We start from the raw sequence: 27395 nt of genomic DNA, 5'->3' as shown, positions 1-27395 counted from the left end.
TGGCTCACTTATTTTTTAGATTTTTTAAACTAAAAACAGATTTTTAAACTCAAAAATTTTAAATATTCCTTGAAACTCCAAGTATTTTTTTAAATGAATTATTTTAAATCCTTAAAAATAATTATGTACTTTTAAAATATTTTTAACTAAAATTTGAAATGTTTTTTATAGGACAGAATTTGGTGTGTGTGTATAATAATAATAATAATAATAATTTATTTTTAGTCTCTAGTTTTTTTATGATATTTTTTTTATGGATACTGCCATTTTTGTGAAAATAAGAAATTATGTAGAGATTTGTGGGAGTTTCCTCTAGAATATCAAGGTCTTTTTTAATTGAGAAAAAAGTTGTCTTGAGTTGTATAAGTGATTATTTGGGATTTGAAAACACTCATGAAAACCTTAATCATACCCAAAAATAACTTATTTATTTTTATAAAAAGTATTAATAATATTCTTAGAGTTTCAAAAAATTATTTATATTTTTAGTTAAAAATATACATCCATGAGTTTTAGTTTTTTATTTGTAAAGATTAATTAATTCTTAATGACCATCTTAAACGCATTTTATTTTATTTTATTTATAGAAATCACTCTCACATGTGAAATGCACTTTTTTATTTGTTAAAAATTATAAAATCTTAATCTTAATTTTTGATATAAAAATGGTTAAAAACAATCTTAATTTTTTTAATTAAGGGAATGACCAATTAGTCATCTAAGGAAGAAAATAAATAAATTATATTTTCATAATTTAACAAATACACATTGAATTAAACAGATAATTAACTCTTTTTAATTTTCATAAAATAATTTAAATTATTCCAGTCCTTTGGTTTTTCTAATTTATACTAAATCTATAGTTGAATAAGAATAGAGCAAAGAGCAATAAATAGACACATTAATACATATTCACATCATCCCTTAATTCATACATGTATACATATGAGTGCAAATTGTTTAACAGAAACAAAGGATTGAACCATGGAAAACAAAACTACACAAAAATATCAAACATGTAATCCAGATTTTCTTCTTCATCCCAGTTTTTCTTCTTCGTTCAAATGCCATTTAGCCTTCACTCAGCTGCTTCTGCAAATCTGCAAATGAAGACTGTCAAATGGTTACTTTCTGCTGCAATATCTGTCAATATTAATTTGTTTGCTATAAATAACATAAATCCAGCATGACTGCATATCCAATACCGTCACAGGCTTCCTTCCTCATTGTTCTGCCGGTGCCATGCAGCAAAACCATTTCTTCTGCTATCGCAATGAGATGATTAATTAATTATCAAATGTAAACGAAAAGTTATAAGAGTAAATAATTATCTTACAGCATGTGCCTTGGAAGTATAAGGTCCTTGTTTAAAAGCCATCTCCTCCTTGCTAGACTTCCTCTGTTCGTTAGTCTTGGCACTTGTTTTCCTCTCATCTCGAGCTTTGTTAAAGATCACAGTGAAACCCTCTGCAGAAGCAGGATCATTGACATCCCACTCGCCAAATTTGGGCAGAGGACGACCCTTGTCCTGTCCAAGACAAAGAAACACATAATTAATTCTAAAACTTATATCATGAATTATGAAGATTTTTTGTACGAGCAAATATACTGGAAAACAGAAGTTTGGATCTATCATCCATTGGCTGAATAGCGAGGTTAAAGAAGAGAGGAAAAGAAACCAGAAACTATTGAAACAAAAGGTGCTGAATATAAACGATCGAGACTTACAGTCATTCTCCTTTCGAGAAATCGAGAGGAGGAAATGAAGAGGAGGGGAGGCGGCGGAGGAGGAGAGAAACCAAAAGGGAGATGGTTCAACAAATTACGTCAAAGGAGGGGCATGTTTATAGTCCGTAACAACTGTTGATAGGCCGCCATTAACGGGAGACACAAATAGCCATCCAAGAAGAGGAGTTTAGTTAATTAATTAAAACTCTTTTTTTTTTTTGTTTTGAAAAAAAATGAAGTAAATTAAAACGGATCTTGATTTTTGGTTTGGTTCTATTTCAAAATTTATTTTGTCTCAATTTGGCGTTAGTTTCAATCAACAAAAATAGATGGCTATTACAAGCCTAGGTGTATTTTTGCAATTGATTTTAATTATAAATATCAAATGGAATGTGTTTAAATTATTTTCTAAAAATATTAGTTTTATGGTTTTTAGACCTACTAATATCTTTCAACTTTTTTTTTTATAAAAATAAGTTCAAATAAATTCTGCGAGTTTTTTTTTTTTAAAAAATGTGATCATAAGTGGAGATAACCATAAAACTTATCATTTTCATTTTTTTATAGGTTCATCATTTGATGTATCTGTCCCTAAGCATTTCACTAATATTCTTTCTTTATGCATATCATTTTTCTTAAACTTAACACTACACGAGCTGAAATAAGTTGCTTTGTTTTTATTAGAAGAACAAAATCTTTACATCTTGTATATTTGATGCTTAATGTGCATCCCGATGCAGTATAAATTTAATGCAATTAGACCTAAATGTGGACTGGTAACTTTATCAGACCAACAGTCAGATCATCGTCTCGAATTTATCAAGCTTTTTAACTCTTTGCATGGATCTGAGTACTAGAATCAGGAAGACACCTGCATGTTTGTAAGGAGTGAGTACACTGCCAAGTTTACAGATTTTTTTTTTTTTAAAATTAACAGACCATCTTGATCTGTGAGTGCACAAAAGAAACAAAATAAAGGCAGGGAATAATGTTAGTAAAGATGAAGAAATTGTTTAATTGTCCCTCATCTCGTTTGAGGAGCTATACCAGAATTAAATGTCATGGTAGGTGGAGATATCCTAGTGGCAGCAGAGGTGAAACCATCACTTGGTTCCCTCCACTGTCTGGAATGAAAGAAAATCACGGGGGTTTAGTCTAGCAATAGCAGCTTATGCAAGGAAGGATTGAGACAACCAACAGAATATTTTACACTAACTAGGAATCAACCCTAAGACTATTGACATCAACACTCTTGCATGAACTAACTACGCTAGACAGAACGAATATCACAACTCAAAAACAAACGAATAGTCACTATTTTGCTACCACTCAGAAATCTGGTGGTGATCATGAAACAAAAATTGCAACTAAAAAACCTTAAGTTGCCTGGACAAGGAGGTGGTGAGTAAAGCAGGATGCAAACAGTGGTGCAGAAGGGCAAGCCATCCTTTCTTTGATGAGAAAGGGTTATTCCTATATCAATAGAGAATAAATGGAGAGTTAAAGCTACTCCATCTTTAAAGATTCAAGCTTACTCGACAATGACTGTGTGGATCGCCAATCTTGTGTGCTGGAGAAAAAATCCACAAAATGGGGCGGTTTGGATCAGTGAATATGTTGGTTGGCTTACTATGTTACTGGAGGTGGCAGCACCACAATGAAACTGGGGATCATTGACTACTCAGCTGTACTGACCGCACTTAAATAAACGTTCACTATGCAAGATGAGTTTGCATCCGTAGACTATAGATTGCTTCAATTAAACAAAGTTCAAAATTTGCAGTTTTGTTAATAGCTATGTTAGACTAATCACTCACCAGCACCAATAAAAGATCCATTTGCAATCGGTTGGTTTCCCAGACTGCTCAGTGTGACTCCAATATTCAGTAAGGTTCCACTTGCGGCTGTATAAATGGTAGCCATCTGCAACACTGAGGCTTTTCTTGCAGCTCTTTCTGACTGGAGAATGAGTTAATCATAAAGAATCCATGAATCACATTTAAGTTCTAAAATCTTGACATGGATATTAACACATGGTGGCAATCAAGAGGAAAAAAGGGGAATGGTAAGTGAACAAAGCATGCCAGTCAATTAGCAGCACAGCTATAAAAGCCACAAAGGTACATAAAGTAACAATTTCATTATTTAATTATATTACTTCCATTTTTACAATCAGGTTATTTACGTACACAAAACAATTGGTATGATATTCATTATTATTTCAAACGAAAATGAACAGAAAAAAAAAAGGAATATTTAAAATGGCTGAACAAAAAAAATCCTAAGAATTTTACATAGTGTAAGAATATTGGTATGATTTTCACTATTATTTCAAAAATAAATAAATAGAAAAGAAGCTAAGGAATAGTCAAGACGGTTGGACAAAAAAAATTCATAAGAATTTTACATAAAATGTAAGAAAAAAGTTTTTCTAATAACCTCACACATCCATCTTAGTCTCCTCTCTACTTATTTTGTATGTTTTATTTCCTAACTGCCAGATAGTTGACACAAGAAGTATGACCAATTGTACCACTGTCTTATAACTTTTAATCTGAGACGCACATTAATCACAGAAATCCTACAAGTTCTTCATAATCACTTTATATCCTATTGACGATATTCATTAATTATAGCACCTATATCAGTAGTAACACCTATGCAAAGACTATTTATATCACATTTTGAACCATTGAGCTTTATGCAAATTTATCAATAGTAGCACCTAGATCTTTTAGCACTTTTAGTTACCCCAACTAAAATTTTCTTTTACTTTGCCTCTCACATTTTTAATTATAATCAATTCAATATGTCAAATTATAAAATCTAATCAACATATTGATATCATCACAATTCACAATCTTTTTCCCCCTCTTATTCGAAAAACTCAAAATGCTACTGTGTGATTAATTAGGTGCAACACCCTAATAGATAATAAAATGAACAGAAACAAGTTATAAGGGTTTGAATATGTTCAAAGACAAACTTGAATTTTTATTAGAATTGATTAGAATATAAAATGTGAGAGACAAAAGGAGACCAGTGAAAACAATTTCAAAGAATTAATGTGATATACATAATCCAGAGGTTACCATCAATATAGCCTTATGAAAGTTCAATGGCCCCATAAGATCCATGTAGCCGTATTTGGGACTCATGACATTGTAGGTTAAACAAAATCAAATACTTGCTACATTCTTGCCTTTCCAATACATTATCATGGTTCATTTATGAGAAAAAAGCAGATCATCTTTGCCGTGGTTGTATAAATTCCACAAAGAGAAGACCAATTCGCAAGATTTCTGCCAATATAGTCTCAAGAAGCCTTATCACAAGATGATGGTGGTTACAGCATTGGTTATGTAGATCATGATTAGTCAAGATTTAGTAATGCCAGGAAACCTTCAAGTATTCCTAATCAAGATTTAGTAATGCTAGGAAACCCTCAAGTATTCCTTTCCAGCAAATGAGTCTGTAATTCTAGAACAAATCTTTCTGAGTAGTCATATTGGTCATAATTATTCTATTGAAAGGAACAAACTATATTGAATCAGCATGAATAAGGAAGCAGGAATGACTGTCAAATGGATCAAATCCTACTAGTATTCTTTTTGGAGAAAAGGGTTTGAGCAAAAGCTTCTCATTCAGCAAATGCTCCAATATTGTTTCAATGGCCCATTTCCCTTGTCATCCATGTCTTCAGTTACAAAAGGACTCCTTGACAAAATGCAGTTGCTTAAACATAGGAATATTGTTAAGTGCAGTAGTGCATAGTGATACCTCAAGCACTCTAACTCGGAGTTTTAGATCTCCTGACTCGAGTTGGGTCACAATGTCTTCTATTCTCTGTATCCTGTATGGCATTGAGATTGTAGAATCCCGAGCCTGCAATTAATGAAGTGAAAATGAAATCAAGAAAAAGGGAAATCTAGTCAATTACTTTGAAATTTTAAAAAAAAATACTGGAAGTTGCTTGGAGCAATAATCTCAAGTTTGTGAATATTTGTAATAATTTATCAGGTAAGATTGTCGATCATGCTCATGTTATGCTACCATTAAAAGCTAGTGAATAAAGTATAAAATGGACAAGAAGTTCTGCATAGCAATATCAAAAAACATAAATTGCTAAACTAAAACTGAAATATTCTCCGAAAAAGCCATTAGCATGGTCAGGCATACAAGTGCAACTCTTATAATAACAAATTGTATATAACAAGCCATCAGACTGAGAGATGGGAAGAAAAGCCAATAAGATATATTCCCCATACATCATTAGCTTGTTTACGTATCTCTTGAACAAGTTCAGCTCCACCCCGTTGTTCCTGTCGTATGTCAAGTAGTTCCTGAAGGTTTCATTAGAAGTAAAATTATCAGTTGTGAGCTATGGCCAAGGGATATGGAGTTAACAATTAGAAAGCAAAATAAAAGGGTGTTAAAAGCAAATAGAGTTGGTTTAGGATTCTCATACAGATGGCACTGAAAAAAATATAAGTGAGAAATCGTTTAAAAGAAATGAGACCAATGAATCGAAGGATGAGAAATTTCTTTGAGGAAACATGCCCTGACTTCACAAAAGATGTTGAATGAAGAAGGTCAGAAACATGAATGGTGTTGAAGACAATAATGTATAGCTTGCGATGTGAGTATTAATGATGGGAAAAATAAAGTAAACCATCAACTAGCCACCAAAACCAGGACTCTGACGAGTAAAAAAGCATGAACCATTTTGACCTGAGCATATGGAGCAGCAATCTTCACAAAGGAAAAGTCAGGATCCAACGTATACCCAATACCTGCAAGAACATAATCTAGTATGAAGGCTTAGTGCATAAATGTGCCGTCGGAGTTTATTGCTAGCTAGATGACAATAAAAAACATGGAAAAGGAGGAAAATCCCATAAGAGATATATGCAAATCACAATAACAAAGGTTTTACAACATGTTCCAAAATTCCAAAAAAAGAAATTGACAACCTGAAGAAATAAGAAAATCATGGAAAATTTTATGCCATGTCCAAACCTCAACCACATCAAAATTTAGTCACAAATTTATGCACTTCAAATAACTATGAAATGTCCAATCACCATTAAGAGCCATAAAAAGAAATCTTGAACAAGAACAGCCACGAGATGTCAGAAATTCATGCTATTATCGGAAGTCAACTTCTAATAAGAATTATTGATTGTTGGTAGAGTTGATGAGGACCAACTGTAGAGCAAGACATTTTTCTCATTTAAAGATTCAAAATTAAAAACAAAAAAAAAAACAATCCGGTATATGAAGCTCCCGCCAATACGAGATCCCGGAAAAAGGTTGGACTACATTGAGTCTATTGTAAACAGGTTTACTCATGCATTACAAGAGATTGTTTCCACGACTCGAACCCATGACCACAAGATCACAAGACAACAATTTTACCGTTGTTCCCCTTCTCATTTAGAAATTCAGAATGCTAAGTAAAAAAGGCAAATCAATCATCAAGCATAGTTCTTTCAAAGAAAGTCAACTCAAGTAACAAAATCGATGAAATACACTCATGTTTCTGGGATCTAGCACCCATATTTGTTCCCTAATGGTTAAAACTGACAAAGGGTTACGTAGTAGTGTGATCATCATGTTTCCTAGGTTAAGAGGAATAAGAGTGACCATTCACTATAGGTCAAGTGTTAAAAAAAAACAGTGTAGCAAAAATGTAAGAATGAATTTATGGGGAGGATAAATTAATAACTTATTTTTCTCCAATCAATCAGGTAGCACTAAGAAAGCAAGAGAACATTAAGTGGTATAAAATATAGAAAGACAGCTAATAGATTATATAGTTAGGAACAATTTAATCAACAAGAGTTAAGAGTGCATCAGATGAGAGACTATAGAACATAGAAAATATAGCCAAACCAGAGAGGTTAGTCGTGCCTATAAGGTAGGTCAAGTCTAGTGGGTTTGACAGGCCACTCGAGTCAATTAGGCTGGACAAGTTGAGCAATCGTGACAGGTAGCGTCATAAATGAGCCAAGACAAACCAAGTTTCGTATTGCTCAAACTTGAAAGGTAACCAAGCTAAGATAAACCGAACCTAAAATTAACCAAGCATAACGAGGGATAATGTTCCTTATAGACTTGGAAATAACTAGGCCCTCTTTCCTACAAAAGAAAAAAAATAACTAAGAAAAGAAAAAGATAAAGAAAAAACTCACATGAAAAATATTATAAAATATTTTGACTTTGATTGTGTTTATGGAAGGGAAGAAAAAAAGATAACTTAAAATTTTAAAATTTTATTTCAAACAACTAAAAAATTATTAAAATCTAAAATAGATTTGAAAAGATTTTTTAAATTTTAAAGTTTGAATCTGTTGTGCCAAAGGATGTTTACATATCTCTACAATAGCATGATATTGGAATCATTGCACATGAAAATGAGTTTTATTGCAAATTGGACGGAAGCAAAATAAAAAAATAAATTGGAAAAAGAATTTTCCAGTAGTCTATTTCCCATCAGCATTTTCTGCAAAAGGAAATGAAGAAAAAAGTGGCATTAGAAAAATCTTTGTTACCTTGTTTCCTTCTAATTTCTTTCTCTTGTATGAAACGCACCCTTAGTCTTGTTTTAACTTATAAATTTGCTTTTGAATTCTGCTTCCACTCTCCATAGTTGAAGTTCCAAACTTTTTCTAACTTAACTCACATAAATCAACAGACTAGAATATGTAACATATAGCAGGAATTGTTTCAGAAAACAAACATACATCAGAAACTTATCATGAATATGACTAGCATTTTTATTAGAAATTTTAGATTAAAAAGAAAGCTTTAGTGAATATGATAGAAGTTATAGGTATTATCCAAATTCTGCACCTTCCAGAGTTGAAAATGCTCTTATTACAAACGTAAAGGTAGATGGGAAGCGGAATGGCTGATCAGTTGCTATTGCAAACAAATCCTACAAAATCAACCGCATTAGAGTATTATCTACAGAAATAAATTTGTAAAGTTTCACTCAATTAGTTATTGTGGTTGCTCCAAAAGGTTGTTTATTGATGCATGAACGCACCTCGCCAATCGCTGCCAAAGTCTGTTGCTGATCAGGTGTTTGACTCAAAAGATTATCCAAGAAAAATTGAATCGATCTCCTCACCTAAAAATCATCATAAAGTAGTTAAGCATTAATACAAGATATCAATGGTTAGTGGATTAAGAATACAATTCCATACAGAGAAGAACAGGTTCTACTAACTGGTGACAAGTCTCCTGTTGGTTGTAGTGCTTCAAGATCAATCAGAGATTTCATGACCTGTATAAAACTTCTTGTTAGAACCAAGAACAATGCCAAATGACATAATAATTTTCACAAATTAATGAATAATCCTGTGAACAGATACTAGAAGCTTATTCAATTTAGCCAAGTTACAGCAACAGGGATATGAAGATTTTACAGAATCCAAAAACAAAAGGTTTTCTTCATATCTCATTGAAATGGCATTGGTCTGGAATTTGGCCATGTTTGTGAAAAAAACAAGAAAAAAAACGTACGAAGTCTTCAGTGGCAATCCTTCAGTTTCTGGAGAGATTATTCCAGATCAGAGATGGTATTTGAGATGCCCACAATTTAAGAGACTTAGAATTAACGATGTTCAAGGTCAATCAATAACGTCCAAGTTCAGAGTTGGAGTCAAATATGACTTGCAAAGATAATGCTTGGAATCAATATCATCAAGGCTGAAGTTGAAGGCGGAGACTGCTGAAATCTTGGCATCCAAGTTTGGAGCTTCAGTTGAAGACAAGTTAGTACCACCCTGTTCAGACCAAGATTCCAGATGCACCTTGAGACCATGATCCATCTTAGATCAGAAGATCTTCATGGAACCCTACCAGTGGCAAGTGAGCTTCTTCTTGTCAATTAGTGTTGATTGATACCAACATGTACTGACACATGATATGCCTATTGGCACCAAAATGAATTGTTTTGGGCAACCAATGATATGTGGCATCAGAATGACATTCTAAACCTTGGTTGAGATGCCAGAAGTTGGAGATGCTTTGAGTCAATAGACACCAAAATGAAACTGTTTTTGCCAGTCAGTGATATTCAGCATTAAAACAACATTTAAAACATTGGTCAAGGTGCCCAAATTTGGAGACTCTTAGTCAATAACACTAAGGTTCAAGCTAGAGATGAAGGCACCTAAAGTAGGACAGGCTTGGGGTCAATGATGTCCAAGGTTAGAACTAAGGCTGGAGACACTCGAAGTCTCAGTCTGAGACATGTGGAGTTGGAGTTGATGACATCCAAGGACAGAGCTAGAGTTGAAGAAGCACCCAAAGTTTGGCGAGTGGTGTCGTCCTATCAAATACAGAGTGCTCAGTTTCTTCTCACATATATTTTTATCTTCTTGAGTTTGAAAAAGTCCAAGGGCCCTCTAGACAAAGCAATGGGTAAGGAAAGAAGACACTTAGAATTTGAGACATCCAAGGCTGGAACTAGCCCTCTAGTGTTGCGATCAAAGATGAAAACTTTGGATGTTGTGTGACAATTTACCCTTGTTAGGATTTCTGATATCTTCTGTGACTTTACTGCATGCTTGGGAGTATGCCTGAATGGAGCTCATCATCCCTCACTCCAGTGGTTACTATGTGAGCCCCAGCCCACCAATGTCTTTGAGATTCCCCGTGTTATTACTGGGTGGGTATGTATACTTAGGATTTTGTTCTTTGTGGGATCATTTCATGCAAGATTGCTAACTTGGATCACTGTCACTTGTATGTAGCTGGATCTCTATACCTTCTCAGATCATTGCTACATAGCCTTACTGGTTCTTTGTGCTTCCTCAAGTCATTATGGCATTGGAATACCAAAGCCCTAGTGATGTGATTCTAATGATTGTTTAGCGACTTTTGGATTCAAGCACAAAAGATTATTTTCCATCTGCAACATTCTTCCTAATACTGAACCATAGCCTTTCTATCAATGATGACCTGAAGAGCACAAGCATAATGCAAACTACCAATAGACTAGATATACAAGACGAAGCAGAAACAACTATTGGATTTAATCTTCTTTGGTAGGCTAACAGGGAATTGGTTAACATGCGGATTCATGTCATTAAGAATCCAAACCCATTAAGTGATCAAATTATTATTATAGCAGATTTGAGTAATGGGTATGAGTTTAGATGTATGGAACCCTTTAGTCTGTTCCGTTTTTATTGATGGGATGATAATGGAGCGGGTCCACCATATATATAGGGTTTGGTCCCCGTTGGATTAGGGCATAGTTGTGAAAAGCACACGCCTAGCGTCATTTGTGCGTGGTAGTGACCCAGGTGCAATACTTGAAAGAAGCGTGCTTAAGCGTGCACCTTGTGAGAGGTAAGACGCGCTTAAGGCACGATTTTCCTCGCCTTATTGAAGTGAAAATAAAAATTTAAAGCCCAACCCATACCTTTAATTACCCTTTCAATTAATTAGGTTGCATGCACAAGGCACATTTTTCTTGAGTAACTCTTCCACTCCCTAGAAAATGAACATCAACAGGTTGCATGCATACTACACATTTTTCTTGAGTGACTCTTCCTCTCCCCTAGAAAATGAACATCAACCATTAGGTTGCATGCATGCGACACATTTTTCTTGCATGACTCTTTCTCTCCCCTAGAAAATGAACATCAACCTCCCTTGCAAACTTATTTCTCTTTACATAGCTCTTCAATATTTTAAGTTTGTTTTCTCTTTAGTTTGAAATTTAATTTTGATTATGAAGATAAACTATTTAAATATTTGAATGTTAGTGAATTTTATATTTACATTATTATTTAATAGTTTATGGATTATAATTTTGTTAATGAAATACGTTGGCAGAAATTTCCTATATATGTTTGAATTGAATAAATTTATATCCAAAACGCTTTACTTTCTGTAAGGGGTGTGTCTCACCTTATGCCTAACACCTCAGGCCCCATAACACCTATGCGCTTTTGGACGCCTCACGTCTTAAATAACTATGGATTAGGGCATCTGACTTTTCTCTTTGCTCCCCATTGGTGAAAAGTTTATGGGTTGTCACCATAATTCCTCTGGAAGACCAGCACCCCCCCTTCGTTCTTCTTCCCTCCTCCGCAGGATTTCAAGGTTTAGAGGACGACACATTGAGACGATGGCTCTTCCGCTACATTCAAGTCTATCATCTTATCTCAGACATTTATTTTTACTGCTATAGAACTTGATGAAACTATATCTTCTTGTATATTTTGTTTTCTTCTATTCAAGTTCATTCTATTTAGAATTCATGAGGTTAGGAAGCAAAATATCTAACAAATAGTATCAAAACTATGGCTATTTCGTCATTTTCTATGGCATTAAGGTTTAGGTTTTCGTCGATTTTGTTGTTCTACGCTAGATTTGGATTTGCTATGCCAGCTGTAATAATTTTCGCAAAGAACACGAAAAACAGCAGAAACTGCCTCCATTTTGTGAAAACTGTCACATTTGATCAGCGAATAGAGGTGTTTAGGGTTTCGTCGTAATGCACCACAACCATGGTGCCCAACACTACCAAGCCGTGTCATGTGTTGGGCATTTCACCCTGATGCACCACGTCCGTGTCGCCCAACACAACTAGCCTGTGTTGAGCGTCATGCGGTCGAATATGGCGGTGTCAAATGACACAGCCGGGTCGTGTTAGGCGTAGAATGTGCCAACACGACCGTGTGTTGGGTGCCCGACATGGCCATGCTGCCTAGCACGATCATGCTTCCCAACACAGCTACTGACACGATCGTGTTGCCCAACATGGCTAGGTCGTGTCAGCGGCTATAAGCTCTGACACGATCGTGCCCAATTGACATGGTAAGGCCGTGTTAGGTGTTGTAAGTCACGTTATTGCTCCACTGCTTGGGTTTCCGCATAGGATCACTTGGTAATCACTAGTGGAGCAAATTACTTCGATTTAATTTGGTTTCCTAGGGTTTTCTTGAGTCTATCTACACACGTGCCACTAAATTGAACTATCATGTGGGCCCCCAAAAAAAGACACTTTAGGTAGGTTTAGTATATTTGTGTTGGTAGACATATATTATGCTAAAAGTAGTTAGCCAAAAGAAAATTACTTTTAGGCCAGATATATGTTTAAGTGTAGCTTACCACTAACTAAGGAACACAATTTTGATTATACAAATCATGCGCTTAATATGTCGGCCCAAAGGAAGACACATTATGTGACTAACTAAGATTTGAGATATACTAGAGAGTACTGCTAACAAATTACATTTTAGTCCAAAGATTAACATTACATATTTGGTATCTTATTAAGAGCCCATTACATGCATATTTTATATTGCATACACTTATGTTAAATAACCTATGTTCTTGGCTTAGTAAGCTTATAATGTTGTCTCTCTTCTAATTCAATGCAATCAGTAACTGCCAAGATTAACATCCCCACACTAACGATCAAATTTTACGAAATGGAAAGAGTATGTAATCATAGTTTTGGGTTGCATGATCTTACACTATGCATTGAGATATGATCGCCCACACTCCTGACTAGTGCCAACACTGTATAGCAGAGGGTTGAATTTGAAAAGTGGAAGCGATCAAACTGCATGAGTCTAAGTATCATGAGGCTTTCAATTCCAGCACCAATTAAGGGCTCAATAACTGAAGAGGAAAATACTAGAAGTTTCCTAAACCAATTGGCAGATCGATTTGCATCAAACGAAAAGGTCGAGACTACCACACTCCTTTCAAAGTTAATATCCATGCGGTATAATGACAAAGGAAACGTAAGGGAGTACATTATGGAGATGTCTAATATCGTCACAAGTCTAAATGCACTAAAACTCAAAATGTCTGAAAGTATGTTAGTACCTTTTGTCTTGTTGTCTTTGCCTGTATAGTTCACTCCTTTTAAGATCTCATATAATATTCAAAAAAAAAAAAAAGTGGACATTGAACATGTAAGAGTGCTCACTTAGCATCTTGTTCTCAAGTTCGAGCAAGAAGCTCAAGAGGATCAACAATAAGGATAAAGGTAAACAAACTGTAGCTTCTGGAGTTATGACCCTAAGGAGCATAAGAAACAAGAATCCACTTGTTTCTTCTATAAGAAGAAAAGTCATATGAAGAAAGACTGCCCCAAATATGTAGCATGTTAAAAAAGATAAACTTCTAAACTTTGTTAGTTAGAAAGTTAATTTAGCTATAGTACCCACTAACACTTGGTGGATAGATATCAGTGCTACTACTCACATAAGTATCACTATGTAGGGTTTTAGTCGTCTTCCGCTTGATGGTGAAAGATACATTTATACAGAGAATCGAAATAAGGCTAAAGTAGAGTTCATAAGTGTCTTTAGGCTTTATTTAGGAACTAATGATTTGGAAAATACATTCATTGTACCATTTTTTTAGATGGAATTTAATTTCAATTTCTTATTTGGACAAATCAAATTATTCTTGTTCATTTGGAAATGAAATTTTCATTATTTTCTTTAATTTAATATTGGTTGGTAATGATTCCTTGATTGATAAACTGTATAAATTGAACACTTTAACTTCTATAGTTGACAACGAAATTATGCATAGTATAGATGCGAAATGCAAATTGACTGATGAGAATTTTTCTAGTTTGTGACATAGGCGTTTATGATATATATCCAAACAACGCCTAGTTTGTGTCACGGGTCGTGTGGTGCCCATGCCTTGCTTAAAAAAGGGATTTTTCTTCCCTTTTCACTCATCTTTGGCTTGGGGCTCTTCCCCATTGCTTGGGGAAGGGTTCTCCCCTTTCGGGAGGCCCTAGATCTCCTTCATCTTCGTCGATTTGTCCTCCTCCGAAGCAAGGGAGCGCTTCCAAGGACGCTATGCCTCAAAGATAAGCATTCTCTTCTCTCTATCTCCATGTATTGAGTCATGGTTTGCTTTACTTATCGTCTCTTGGTTGTAAATTCCCTTGCAATGGAGTAAATCTCTAGATCTAGGATGTAGGAAGTAGTTGTGATGTGTTGTGATGTATGAACTATGTATTTGGACATTTTCCTATGTAGTGAAGTGTTTATATCATCATCTATATGTGTTGTGCCTTGTATGTGTTTGACGAAATGTGTGTGAGGTCAATCCATGTAGATGCAGGGTTTAGATCACCGAGTAGAGGAAGAGCTTTGGATTGTAAGACCATAGGACCTTGTGACAGAAGGTATCCCTTACTTTCTACGATATTTCGTTGAAACAGGGATCAATTCTTGTTAGGAAGATTAATTAGAGTTTAGAGGGTTCTCCCAAATTAATGTTAGGAAGTGATCTGTGTAATCTAGGAACGTAGACCATAGACCCTTGTGTGAGAAGGATGTTCCCTATAATCGGACTTCCTAAATTACCTCTTCTACTTAATTGCATTAATCTACCGCTTGGAAGTGATCTATGTAATCTAGGAATGTGGATCGTGGGCCCTGGTGACAGAAGGATGTTCCCTATAATCGGACTTCCTAAATTACCTCTTCTACTTAATAACGTTAGAACTTGGTTAAACTCTTCTGTGCAATCTTCGCGGGATTGTACCGGACTCTAGTTAGAACTCCTACACGAGTGTAAGCATGGAGTTAAGGAGATGAATAATGCATAGGGACATTAACCAGCATCGCAACGAAACCCAAATCCTAGTATCTATCCCCCCTTCATTCACTTGCGCTCTTTACTCTCTCTCTTTTTTCTCTTTCTCGCTAAAGTTTGTGAACCATTTTAGATTGTCTAGATAATTCGCTGTGCAAAGTTAAATAGTACTTAATCAACAGTCCCTGTGAAATCGATAAGCTTTTGTATTACTGACGACGTAACCGTGCACTTGCGGTGACATAACAGTGATACAATATTTATAAAAAACTAAAGATCACATTCTCACGTATTGGAGATCTAGTCACCTTCAGACTCTAATTTTGCTGGATGCTTTATAGCAGGAGGTCCACTTTGGACTATATTTTCATACTTGTTGGAGGGGGTTATATCATGGAAAAGTATTAGGTAGATGCTAGTAGCCACTTCTAATATGGAGGTATAACTAATAGCATGTTACGAAACATCCCATCATGGGATTTAGTTGTGAAACTTTATCATTACTAGACTACTGAGAATCAATGTGATAATAAAGCTGCAGAACTTTATGCCAAGAGCAACTGCAGTTCGTCGAAGTCCAAACACATCAACATCAAGTTTCTAGCAATCAATGAAAGAGTTCAGGTGATGATAGAGCACGTTAGCACAAATTTCATATTGGCAGATGCACTCACTAAAGCTTAGTGCCCAAAGTGTTTCATACGTATGTTGTAGATATGTGGGTCCTTCTTATGGAAGAAATATCCATCTAGTAGGAGTCTGTATTTATTATGTTGCTTTATAATTGCTAATAAAGACAAACATTTTATTTTGTTTATTGTATGTATTTTAAGCTCAAAACATTCCTAGGTATTTTATTTGTTTGACACTCTGAAATAAAATTTTCATGATTTACTACTGTTGTTTAGAATATGGTGTTGATAAATGTGATATAGATCCACATAAACACAAAAAGTAAGCAGTTAGATAAAACCCAAATGAGAACCATGCAGTACTAAGGATAAGCAGAGAAAAAAATACCATATGATGGCTCATGTACAAGAATTGAGACCAGTTTTGATCAAAAGAACATGGAATCATTGCCTAAAAGATAGGAATACCTTGTTTGCATCCTTTTCGTACACTGAATAAAACAAATCAAGTAATCTCTTTCTTGTGAAAGATTTTATTTCACCCATCATTCCAAAGTCATAATAGATAAGTGACACATCCTTGTCAATAGCAAGATTGCCTGGATGGGGATCCGCATGAAAGAAACCCGTCTTTAAAATCTGAGTTTGAAAAATATGTAACATATTAATAGAAGAAATAACTGTATAATTGTTCAACTGGATATCAAGCCATACAGATTTCAAATGGAATCCAAAATAATATGACTAAATGTTTTATGGCAAGTATAAGATATGTAGCTGTCATTTTAAAATCAGACGGACTTCCTACTTATGCGCTAAATCCATAATCTTTATATTTACAGTGACTGAGATACAAATTCTGAAACAAAAACAGGCATTCCAAATATGTGAAAAGAATAACCCAAAAAAATTACAGAAGAACTGTATTTAGCATTGTGACCTCAAATGACAAGGGTAGTTTTAGTTACCAAATGCAAACAATTGATAAAACTGCACAAGAATAATAGCTGAAAAATTCAATAAACCCTTTTACCTGAATCAAGTATGATTCTATTGCACGGGAAGCTATGATGGATCGGCTGTAGCCTCTTGCATCTATCTGTTCCAAGTTATTTATTTTTGTGCCTGCTCAAGATGTAGCATTGAATGTCATATGTTCTATGTACAACAAAGATTCCTTAGTGAATTGCAAAATTGTATGCTATACTTTCATAGCAATGTCAATCTCAAACATGAAAGAGTAATCTATAACAGTCACTACAAGCATCATACCAAGAAAAACATACCAGGAACATACTCCATGGTCAGAACTTTCATAGTGGTGTAATCCCAACGGATAAGCTACAAATTCAACAATACTCTAGGTCAGTTGAAACAATAATCTATTTAAAACTTCTCGGACTAAATGTAAAAAGTTCAGTAGTGAAAGAACCATACAGGTACTCTGACCCACTTTATGTTTCTAAAATCCCGACAAAATCTGTCAGCATTCTTTCCTTCATTGATATAGTCAATTTCTTGGTATAATATCCTGAAGTTTAATATTGCAAACCTAGATTAGTCGAGGTATTAGAAGACAAGCATAAGTGAAACTATTTAACCACAGAGGAGAAAATAACTGGAAAGGACAAAAGCATCCAAAGGTCACAGCTTCACTAGTCCATGGAGTTTTGGCAAACCAGGGGACACAATTAAGGATATAGGCGACTTTACGGTTTGATTATAAAAAAAAAATCCAAATATGTAATTCTTATTTCTGATGAAAAAATACCACCTTTCTAGTCGTGGGATGGCCCAACTGAAACACTAAGCAAAGTGATACAAGAATTTAGAAGAAAAAAACCAGCCACTTAAATCAAAAAACAAAAAACAAAAACTTTCACATATTGTTGATAATTTCAAAGTATTATATATGTGCAATATTAATTTAGAAATAAATAATAGATTAAGTCAAGAACAACTGTATGAAAAGAGATTTTGAAAAGATAAAAGTCATAAAAACAAAGATTATCAGAACAATTTTCATCACAAGTGCAATTCGTTCTATAATTGTCCAAATTCTATTGACCTGAGAGTGTCCCCTTTTTCATCAATATACTAGGCTTATCTGCACAACATGTAAAATAGGTGACACTTTTCTAAAAATAATCATGACTAAGGACTTCATTGACTGACTAATCTAGTGTTTAAAGCTTATCAAGCCACTGTATGACCCTTTGTTATTTCAGTCACATCCTGACATAATTAAGTAACCCCTTTTTCTATGAACTAAAAACATTAGTCTAGAATGAATCCCTTGTCAGTGGAATGAGGGTACGTAAATGCTCCACTATCCATGGTTATCCTTGAGCTATTTGATCCAGTCATCAAGTTTTGCATGTTTTGAACACAATAGGATGACATGATCGTGGATGATCCCCATCTAACCATCACTTGATAGGCTCGAATCACTTGGCTACCATGTTTAGGCCCAACTCAATGTCAGTAGTTGCATATAGGCCTTATAAACAAACACAATCAACCAGACACCTGAAATGTCACACTAAACAAGGTATCCAACTGTTGATCCCATTTCATGCTTCACTGTAATATATCCATTACAATGTATTCCTCTTTTAAAAAATAAAGAAAAAGAAACCTCAATTAGGATGGAATGTCAAATTGCACAAGTTTGCTTGGGTAGCAATGGTATCTAGAGCATATGATGAATTGAGTAGGACATTGCAGTTTCTTGCCTTCTTGTTTATTGGAAAATAGATTGGAAAAGGTTTTCCTTCTTTTTTATTGTCATAAAAATAAAATAAAAAAGTTTTCTTTCTTCAAAAGGTGGATAAGTATCACAAAAAGGAAATGGTTAGTCTCTGTGTCCTCCAAATGCTATATGCAATTATGCATGACGAGAACAGTATGTTTCCCATTACAAATGGCAATGAAAAATATCATTATGAAATTGATTGAAGCCAATGGAGGGAAATGTTTCCCAATTTAATTGCTTACTTTGCACATTCATCATATATACCAATCCAATCCCTTGTAGGACCTCCAAACGTCTCACTTCTTTGAAAATATTCAGCAACCAGCTTCAAGTTTCCTGACAAGAAATCATAGCTTTTCATCATTCATATGGCATTTTCAAACTCAACTGCACCCATATGAGATCAACAACATTGTGCACATTTATCCTGGCATAAAAATGATGTCCCTACAAAAAGGATGAAGGATCAAGTTCACATCAAATTTCCTCAACGTTAAAGTGATATTATGGAAAAGTATAAAGAAAATTAGCTATCATGATTCACATACTTCAAGTCATAGGCAATGCACTTAGCTTAAGACTATTCCTTCAAGGAACTATTTAGTTGCTTTAAGATCAGGTAATGTGAAAAATTTTAGTGTGAGAATAGAACCTTCCCTTTGAGAAATGACTGAAGAGGGTAAGTTATTTCTTTCAGGCTTCATAAAATTCCATAACATAACAATAACAGTTTTGCATGGATGTAAAGAAATATGCAAAACAACTGAAGCACTGGAACAATAACTGTAAAACTTCAGTTGCCTACATCAAGAAACAAATGAAAATAGGATCTACTACAAATATAACTAAAACAAGAAGGTTGACATCGGAAAGATATCTTGCATAAGTTAGCATGATCTTGCATTCAATTATGGCTATTATACAACAGGCAGCATACTTAGATCAATGTCGAAAAGTTTCTTTAGCCCCGGCCTCTGAATTTTCACAACAACTTGCTCACCACTATGAAGGATAGCTCGATGCACCTAGATGATTAAAGTACATAAGAGATATGAGGATCTTCAGTTTACACATTCTAAATAACCACCAAAAAACAACAACCCACATAGAGTAAGCATGATCCATGAGATTGTATACACAAAAACATAGAATGTCAATTTCAGCATCCTCAATAAATAGGGAACAAAGCTAACAAATGAAACTTAGATGGCAATGTCAATAACTTCAAATATAAAGGTTTAAGGTTGGTGCCACTGTGCCAGTAAAATCATGAAGAGATAAGAATCAACAAAAATATGAATCAATAAGAAAATTAACAAAAACAATGAACAGTGTTAATTAAGCAGAAATACAAAACCTCTGCCTATTATTTCTCTGAAGAATTTGAGTTTATATGAAGTGAGAGAAAAAAAAGGCATAATGTAAGACTACGTTTTGGAATATGCAAACAAATAAGAAAAAGAAAAACAAGATGGATATATTGAATCTTTGAAGTTTGAAGTTTGAACTGCTACTCTGGAGTTTTTATGAGTTACAAACCATTAATAAGACCCAATAATAGAATTCAATGTAAAAAGTAACCAAAATATAATAAACACCTGACCGAGACTAGCAGCGGCAATTGGGCGGTCTTCAAATTCCTTAAATAATACTTCGATTGGGCAACCCAATTCACTCTGCACAAATGCTTTTGCTTTTTCATGTGAAAATGCAGGTACTCTATCCTGTGTGAAAAGAAATCAACATTCAAGGTCAGACCTAGAAGAATAAAGCTGTGTAAAGAATTTTAGTCTTTCTGACAAGAGAAGACACATCAAAAGAAACAATGTCCATTTTGCTTGAAACTCACAAGAACTGAGCTATCAAATAAAAAAGTTCAACTCCATGATCTTTCCGAAAAGGATTTGGACATTGGTTACATGCCAAAAGAAGAAAGATATATAAAAAAAAAAAAAATTTAAAAACTAGTAATAAATCAAGGGAACAAAAGCTAAAGTTTGCTAAAAAAATACTAATGAATAATAAAATGTGTAGAACTTTCATGATAAGTTCACAAAGATATGCAACAACTCTTACAGTAATGTACATGCGGTAATACGACCAATATTTCATGTGATTTTACAAAGCATAAAAAAGGAAAGTCAGCAGCCACAAACAGCTAGAAGGGTTTCACCAAAAACTAAGAAACTAATTAAACTCAATACCTGTAACTTAGCAAGTTCATCTACAAACTCTCTTGGGAATAAATCGGATCTTGTTGAAGATAACTGTCCTAGTTTTATAAAAGTTGGACCAAGTTGAAGAACTTGTTCTCTCAACCATGAAGCAGTCTTTTTCCTTCTTAGTTTCTGTACAATCAAATTAAGTTTAACTCAAATGAATACACACATACAGAATTTAAAATTTTCAACAGAAAAATTCAATCAATAAGAAAATTCAAAGCAGACAACTATGCCTTATCCTCAACAAGGAAAAGATACCGGGGGGAGCGAGAGTTGTACAATTGACTAAATTGGCTTTTAGAGTGGTGTGATAGTTAATTTTTAAACAACTAATAGAATGTAGACAAGCACGGATTATGTTTTGTTTTAAGGAATATAAGAATTTTTCCTATGATGACTTGTGGATAAGAACCAAAACAAGCTTTGAAGAACCAGAAGCAAACAAGAAACTGATATGGTCTTTTGCAAAGGAAGGTTTATCAAAGTAATTGCACTTGGATTATAAAAATTAACATCAACTCAAGTTAGTAGGAACTTACCTGCTTTTCCTCCGTAAATCCCTCAAAGTATGCCCATTTTTCATTGTCAAAGAGAACCCGCAATCGGAAGGAAACAACAAAGGACCAGATGTCAATAGTCCTTTGCAAAGAGTTGTAGTTTTCCTTGGCCCAGCTAAAACCCTCATCTGAAGGTAAAACTTTTAGCTCATCTGTATCAGGGATCACTTTTGGATCTTTCTTTTCAGTTTTACTAAGAGTTGCCGTACTATTCCTCTTAATCAGACTAACACCATTAACCATCACATTTGAATTATGCATTGACAATGATTTTTGACGAGAAGAGTCCTTATGTGTCACCAAATTCTTAGTTGAAACCATTTTGGTTTCCCTTCTGTTAGTGTTGGAGACCATTTTAGTCGGCCTTCCATTAGTTCCAAACTTATCAGCTTGTTCCTGTTGCACTTTTGCTAAGACCCGTGGAAGTTTCTTTGTTGCTGAGGATTCATTTATTGTTGTTGTGAACTTGGCAAATTTCAAATTGGAAATTGATCCTGAAAAACTGAGATCTCCCAAGCATCGTCCTTGATTTATGGATTCTAATTGTCGTTGATAACACCTACAGGAAGCCAGAACAGCTGCCATTGAAGAACAAGATCGCTAAAAGACTCCTGCACCCAAATCAAAATTGAACTTAGTGGGCATGATTCAACTTCTGCAGTTATCATTCTGACAAATACAACATGAAAGTTAGGTCAGATGGTGATAAAAAAAAAATAACCAGCACCAAAGTGGGTGATGCTAGCACCACCTTGGTGCTGGTTTCTACCAAACAACACCATCTTGCATGAAATCAAAAGAAAAAGAAGAGAGTTGTTGCATGCAAATGAGAGAGATTAAAAAAAAAATGAATTTTAGCTGCGTCAAATTGCACATCTCGGATGCTGCCCACCGCCCCTCACATAAATGTGTGCCGCCCATCACCTTGGTGCTGATTTCTACAAACCAGCACCACTTTGTGCTGGTTTACGACCCAAGTATTGATTTCTACAAACCGACATCACTTGTTGCTGGTTCTGGTCTTTAAAGACCAGCACGTTGGAGCTGGTCTTTAAAGAACAGCTCCAACATTGGACCTGGTTTGTAAAGACCAGCATCACCTTGGTGTTGGTTTCTGGTGCTGATTTTTACAACCCAAGACGAAGGCGGATGGTCCTGGTTTGGTGGTGTCAACGTGCTGGTTTGTACAAACTAGCACCACCAAACCAGGTAGATGGTGCCAACACCGCCTTGGTGCACAAGGTGGTGCTCGTTTGTGCAAACCAGCACCAAGGTGGATGGTGCCAGCACCGCCTCGGTGCAATCAAAGAAAAGAGAAGAGAGTTAGTTGTATGCACACCAAATTGAGCATCAAAAACCACACTCCTTCCCTAAAACCATAACATGTATAAAGCCAGACACCAGGCAAATCCGCCAGCAATCTGTTTCAATGCGGAATCGTAACATGTATAACAATAAAATTTAAAAAAAAAAGAGAGAGAGAGAGAAAGAATCTTCACAAATTCCACGGCCCCCCAAATTAGTAATTAAAAAAAATGGATGACGGAGACCAGAGGAGAGGGCGAAACACCTGGAGATCTTCAGGGCCTAATCGCCTCGGAGGTCGCCAGAGACAGGAGTACAGGCAAGACAAGCGTCTGAGAGCGGCAGTGGAGATCCGTATGCAAGGCGCAAGCGAAAGGAAATGAAGCGATTGGATCATGGGTGGGTTTGGGCGGATTCTGCTACCGGACAAAACAAAGTGAGGCTTAACTGCCGCCGCGCGATGACGCTGCGTGCCTCAACTTGCTCCAGGCAAAATGTTCGACATTTAAATCTTTGGCATGAAAATTTCCCAGATTTTTTTAATGTTTTTTATTAAAAAATGTTGTCATAAATATATTTTTCTACAAAATATCACTTATAACAAAATCATTTCTATAATGTGTAATTAATTGTACTTATATATAGGTTAACCAATGTAACCAATACAAACTTATTAAGTTTGCATTTACCATGTCCATTTTAACTGCTAGACACATAACACAGATTTGATAATTTTAATAACATATTTTTGCATGCATTAAATCATTAACGTTTACATGTAAAAATTACTTACTTCGTTGACAATTATAATATAAACATTTGTTAGTAGGGGTGTAAATGAATTAAGCTATTTGTGAGTTATTCGAAACTCGATTCGATAAAAATTCATTTGAGTTTGTTTAATGAGACTCGTTAAAATAAACAAACCAAACTCAAACTTCACAATACTCGACTTGTTAACTCGTGAATACGTTCGTTAAGCTCATGAATCAACTTTTAAATTAAAAAAATAATAATTTTAATATTAAATTTATAAATTTTACACTTAACTTATAAAAAAATATAAACAAATATATTAAATGTATTTATTAAAATAAAATTATAAATTTTAATAAGAATATTATAATTTTTTCTAAATATATAATTTAATTTTTAATAAATATTTAAATTTATAATTTATATTTATTAAACTCGTTTAAACTCGATAAAAACTCGAATAAACTCATGAGCCATAAATATATTCGTTAAATAAAACTCGAGCTCGACTCGATTATAAACAAGCCAAACTTAAACATTCAAGAATTCAACTCGGCTCAACTCGATTACATCCCTATTTGTTAGGTATTATTGTATCTTTTTAATTCATAAATATTTTAATTGGAACGAAATATAAATGAATATTTATCAGCATGTCAACACTATAAAACGACTTTCAAATAAATATTCAAGGGGATCGTCGCCCCTAGAGACTGTAAAATCTTAATTCAGAATATTTGAAGAAATCCAAGTTCTGAACAAGGAAAAGAAATCAATAACTTCGACTAGCAACTCTCGACAAGACAACTAACACCGGTACAGAATCAGAAACAAGAACAAATTTCACAGGTTAATCCGAGCTCAAGCTGCATTTTCCTTCTTAAGTTTGGCCAATTCTTGCCTTATGGCACGTCCTCTCTGGAGAAATATTAAAGACTCATCAGCACAATGAATAAACAAAGATTATGGTAAACTAAAAGGCAAGAAATCAAAAGTATATAGCATTTAAATACACGTAATATCTACCTTAATCTTGGCCACCATGACCTTGAACCTGTCAAAGTCATTTAGGGCAGCTCTGCTCTTCTGCACAATAAGCTTCCTGCCCCATGAGCTGTTTTCCCACTTGTTCTTAACATCTGCAGCAGCATGTTTATCACTTAAACCTAATAATTACATGCTACGTTGTTAGATTACATTAAACAGGGATATTGAGTATATGGTACCAGCAGCCTCCATAGCTTGAATGAGGGTCTTCTTCTTAGGGACTCGTGGTATGTCAATCTTTATATCAGTAAGAGAGAGCCTTTTGAAGTTAATTTGGCCACGAATCATATCAGGAGCATCAACCAAAGCCTAAACTTGCGGCAGAATCAAGGCGAGACACAGATCATTAATACAATACTTCAGATTCTCAAAACCAGCGAAAGAAAAAAAAATTATACCCAATTATGGATAATCTCACATCATACTATTTAAGATGAACATTTAGATTGGCATATAGACACGGGTGCCAATGGCTCATCAAAATTCCACGTGGTATTTGCAAATTTTAAAAAGGAAAAAAAACTAGCTAGTTGTGCCCAAAAATATATTTTCTACAACCCAACAAGTAGTATGGAAGTGATATCCTTCAGATCAAATGGTTAAGAAAAATCAAAGAATGTTCACAATTCTAAGGTTGACGTTACATGGAATACTAGTAAACCACAAGCGGTGCTCATATAGCTAAAACAGAAATCAATTGGAAATTTGGAGACAAGTGATATTTTGGCAAGAACTTCAGGATAAATTTGATACAATAAATGTTTTTATCATCCTTATATCACAAATCCTGCACACCCATTCAGTGCACCCCGAGTGTGCACCGAACGAGTGTGCAGGCTAAATGATGGACGCAAGCTACCACTTAAATGAGGGCTGTTTAACTAGGCCCTTGGCAAAAACTTCCAACGTTGTTATAAACTTAGTGGTCGGCACCTTCAAATTAGGCATTTCATTTTAATACTCTACCACTGAGTTCGTAAAACGATAGAGAAATGTCACGATATAGTTGTTTATTATTGATTAATGTCTCAGAAAAGGAATAATTTAGAACACTATCAGAAAGTTAATATACCACTTTGTCAATAGTTGAGTAACAAAAACTAGTCGAAAGATGGATTTTTGAAACGAGTACATACACGTACTAACTCATAAGTTGATCTGCGCAATTTAATCATGCCAAAAATTGAGGCTTTGGAAATCAGGAAATGCCACGTACCCTGTTCTGGTCGATAACGTCGACGATGACGACGAGCCTTCCATATTCCTTCCCATAGTTCACGAGGGCAACCCTGCCGATCTCCACATATCGCTTGAACGGCTACAAGAAAATCCATAGAAGATATACAAACTCACTCGAGAACACAAAGACGTCTTGGATTCGTACGGGATACGAAATTAGATACAGAAATCGAAAGGAACAAGTAGAAGAAAAGAAGAAGAAAAAAAGTTTACCATATTGGGATCACTGAAGAAGAAGGAATCGCGCCGCAGGTGAGAGGAGTGAGCATGCGTCAAGAGAAGAATCAAAGGCTTTATACAAGCCGTCCGATCTAGGGCTTGCCTTCATCCGCTCGTAATCACATTATTGCGTAATTGCGTTCGATGCCATGCCTCGACCGGACCCGTTAATTATGTCAATCCGAACCAGAGTAAAATTTACATTAAAAAAAACTCTAAAAATATAGTTAGGATATTAAATGTGAACAATTTATAGTGATTAATTTCAATTCGAGATATAAACAGAGACAATATAATTTTTAAAAAGAGCATAGAGAGAGAGAGAGTCACGGGCCATCGGCCCACCACGAATGACCATGTTTGCTTTTTGTGGTATACTGGTATTGTATGTTGAACAAGCTGGGCATGTGCGATAGTTGTGCTGATTTTGAAGCAGCCAAACATTACTAAGTTTCATGTCGTTGAAAACAAAAGGCTGGTGATCAATGCGGGAAAAAGGTTTATTTAGACAGGCGCTCACACTCTTCAACATGTCGTTATCAAGGCAGGGGATTCGCAGAGCTGAGCCAGTTCTTACATGAAACTCTGTATTTAAGTTCCAGTTCATGTAGATCGTTTGACACGCTGCGGTTTCTAAAATTTTGTCTATAATTCGGTGGCTCGTAGATAGATCAAATCTTCTCGTGGTGATTTCTCTGAGTAGTAGTGAATAACATGAAAAATTGAGTTTTACATGCACGAAGACAACTCACCCAAGCACTCCCTCGAAAGTCGAAAATGGTCGGTCTTTCTCGAAGGCTTCCATCCTTGTTGCTTCGTTAGCCAGTAAGTCTGCTTTGACGTCATTCTATCTCTCAATTTTTCAGAAAGCAACTTTCTACTGCTCCCCCCAATATCTGTTCTTGAACTTATCCTGCTTGCTCCTTTTCCACGTGCCATATGGTCTGTTCCTTCTCTTCATAATGCGACGCTAGCTTCCCAACTCAGTGCGAATGACAATTGAGCGGATACTTAAGAATTGGGCAACCTCCATCTCATTTGGTTCCTGCCTTTTCACAAAGAAGGAAATAGAATTTTCTTCCACTGTCATAGTCATCTTGATCAAACCACAGGTGAGAGTTATGCTTGTCCCATTCTCAACTTATTTTGGACAAGTAATACTGTTTGAAACCATGCCAGATCATATCCACCGACTCGGCCAATTTTAAAATAAACAAATATAATAATGTTCGATGGAGATAATAATTAAATAATTTAGCGTGGGTTGGTGGAAACAATTATTGATAACTAATGGATTCAATTAAAAAGGACAGATATAAAAACTATATATACC

At 35.0% G+C, this 27395-nt stretch overlaps 2 protein-coding genes across 3 annotated transcripts; both read right to left on the bottom strand.

Annotated features, from left to right (window-relative positions):
• Positions 1-920: 920 nt before the first annotated feature.
• On the bottom strand, positions 921-23284 carry LOC122012461 (protein ACTIVITY OF BC1 COMPLEX KINASE 7, chloroplastic-like). 2 transcript variants are annotated; one of them, XR_006120223.1, is made up of 20 exons: positions 23067-23284; positions 21479-22107; positions 20922-21065; positions 20316-20441; positions 19655-19742; positions 18960-19053; positions 17400-17493; positions 17249-17303; positions 16996-17087; positions 16431-16601; positions 8963-9019; positions 8780-8863; positions 8584-8668; positions 6460-6521; positions 5997-6071; positions 5509-5613; positions 3546-3687; positions 1337-1528; positions 1206-1262; positions 921-1100 (listed from the first exon to the last, which is right to left on the bottom strand). XR_006120223.1 is itself a non-coding variant. In XM_042569006.1 (18 exons), the coding sequence occupies exons 2-18, from the start codon at positions 22079-22081 to the stop codon at positions 2526-2528; spliced, it is 2151 nt and encodes a 716-aa protein (XP_042424940.1). In that variant the 5' UTR covers positions 22082-22107; positions 23067-23284; the 3' UTR covers positions 2386-2525. The 2 variants fall into 2 exon arrangements, 1 of the variants encoding a protein (XP_042424940.1); XM_042569006.1 differs by lacking the exons at positions 921-1100; positions 1206-1262; positions 1337-1528 and adding an exon at positions 2386-2599.
• A 954-nt stretch (positions 23285-24238) lies between these two features.
• Positions 24239-26216, bottom strand: LOC122012466 (probable 60S ribosomal protein L14). The gene is made up of 5 exons (XM_042569013.1): positions 26057-26216; positions 25821-25922; positions 24784-24913; positions 24584-24696; positions 24239-24475 (listed from the first exon to the last, which is right to left on the bottom strand). Exons 1-5 carry the CDS (start codon positions 26057-26059, stop codon positions 24419-24421), a joined length of 405 nt encoding a protein of 134 aa, XP_042424947.1. The 5' UTR covers positions 26060-26216; the 3' UTR covers positions 24239-24418.
• Positions 26217-27395: the final 1179 nt, after the last annotated feature.

This window comes from Zingiber officinale, chromosome 8A, assembly GCF_018446385.1.
Source record: "Zingiber officinale cultivar Zhangliang chromosome 8A, Zo_v1.1, whole genome shotgun sequence".
Lineage (NCBI taxonomy): Eukaryota > Viridiplantae > Streptophyta > Magnoliopsida > Zingiberales > Zingiberaceae > Zingiber > Zingiber officinale.
Note: the sequence above shows the minus strand (reverse complement) of the source record. Positions and strands in the feature narration are given on the sequence as shown.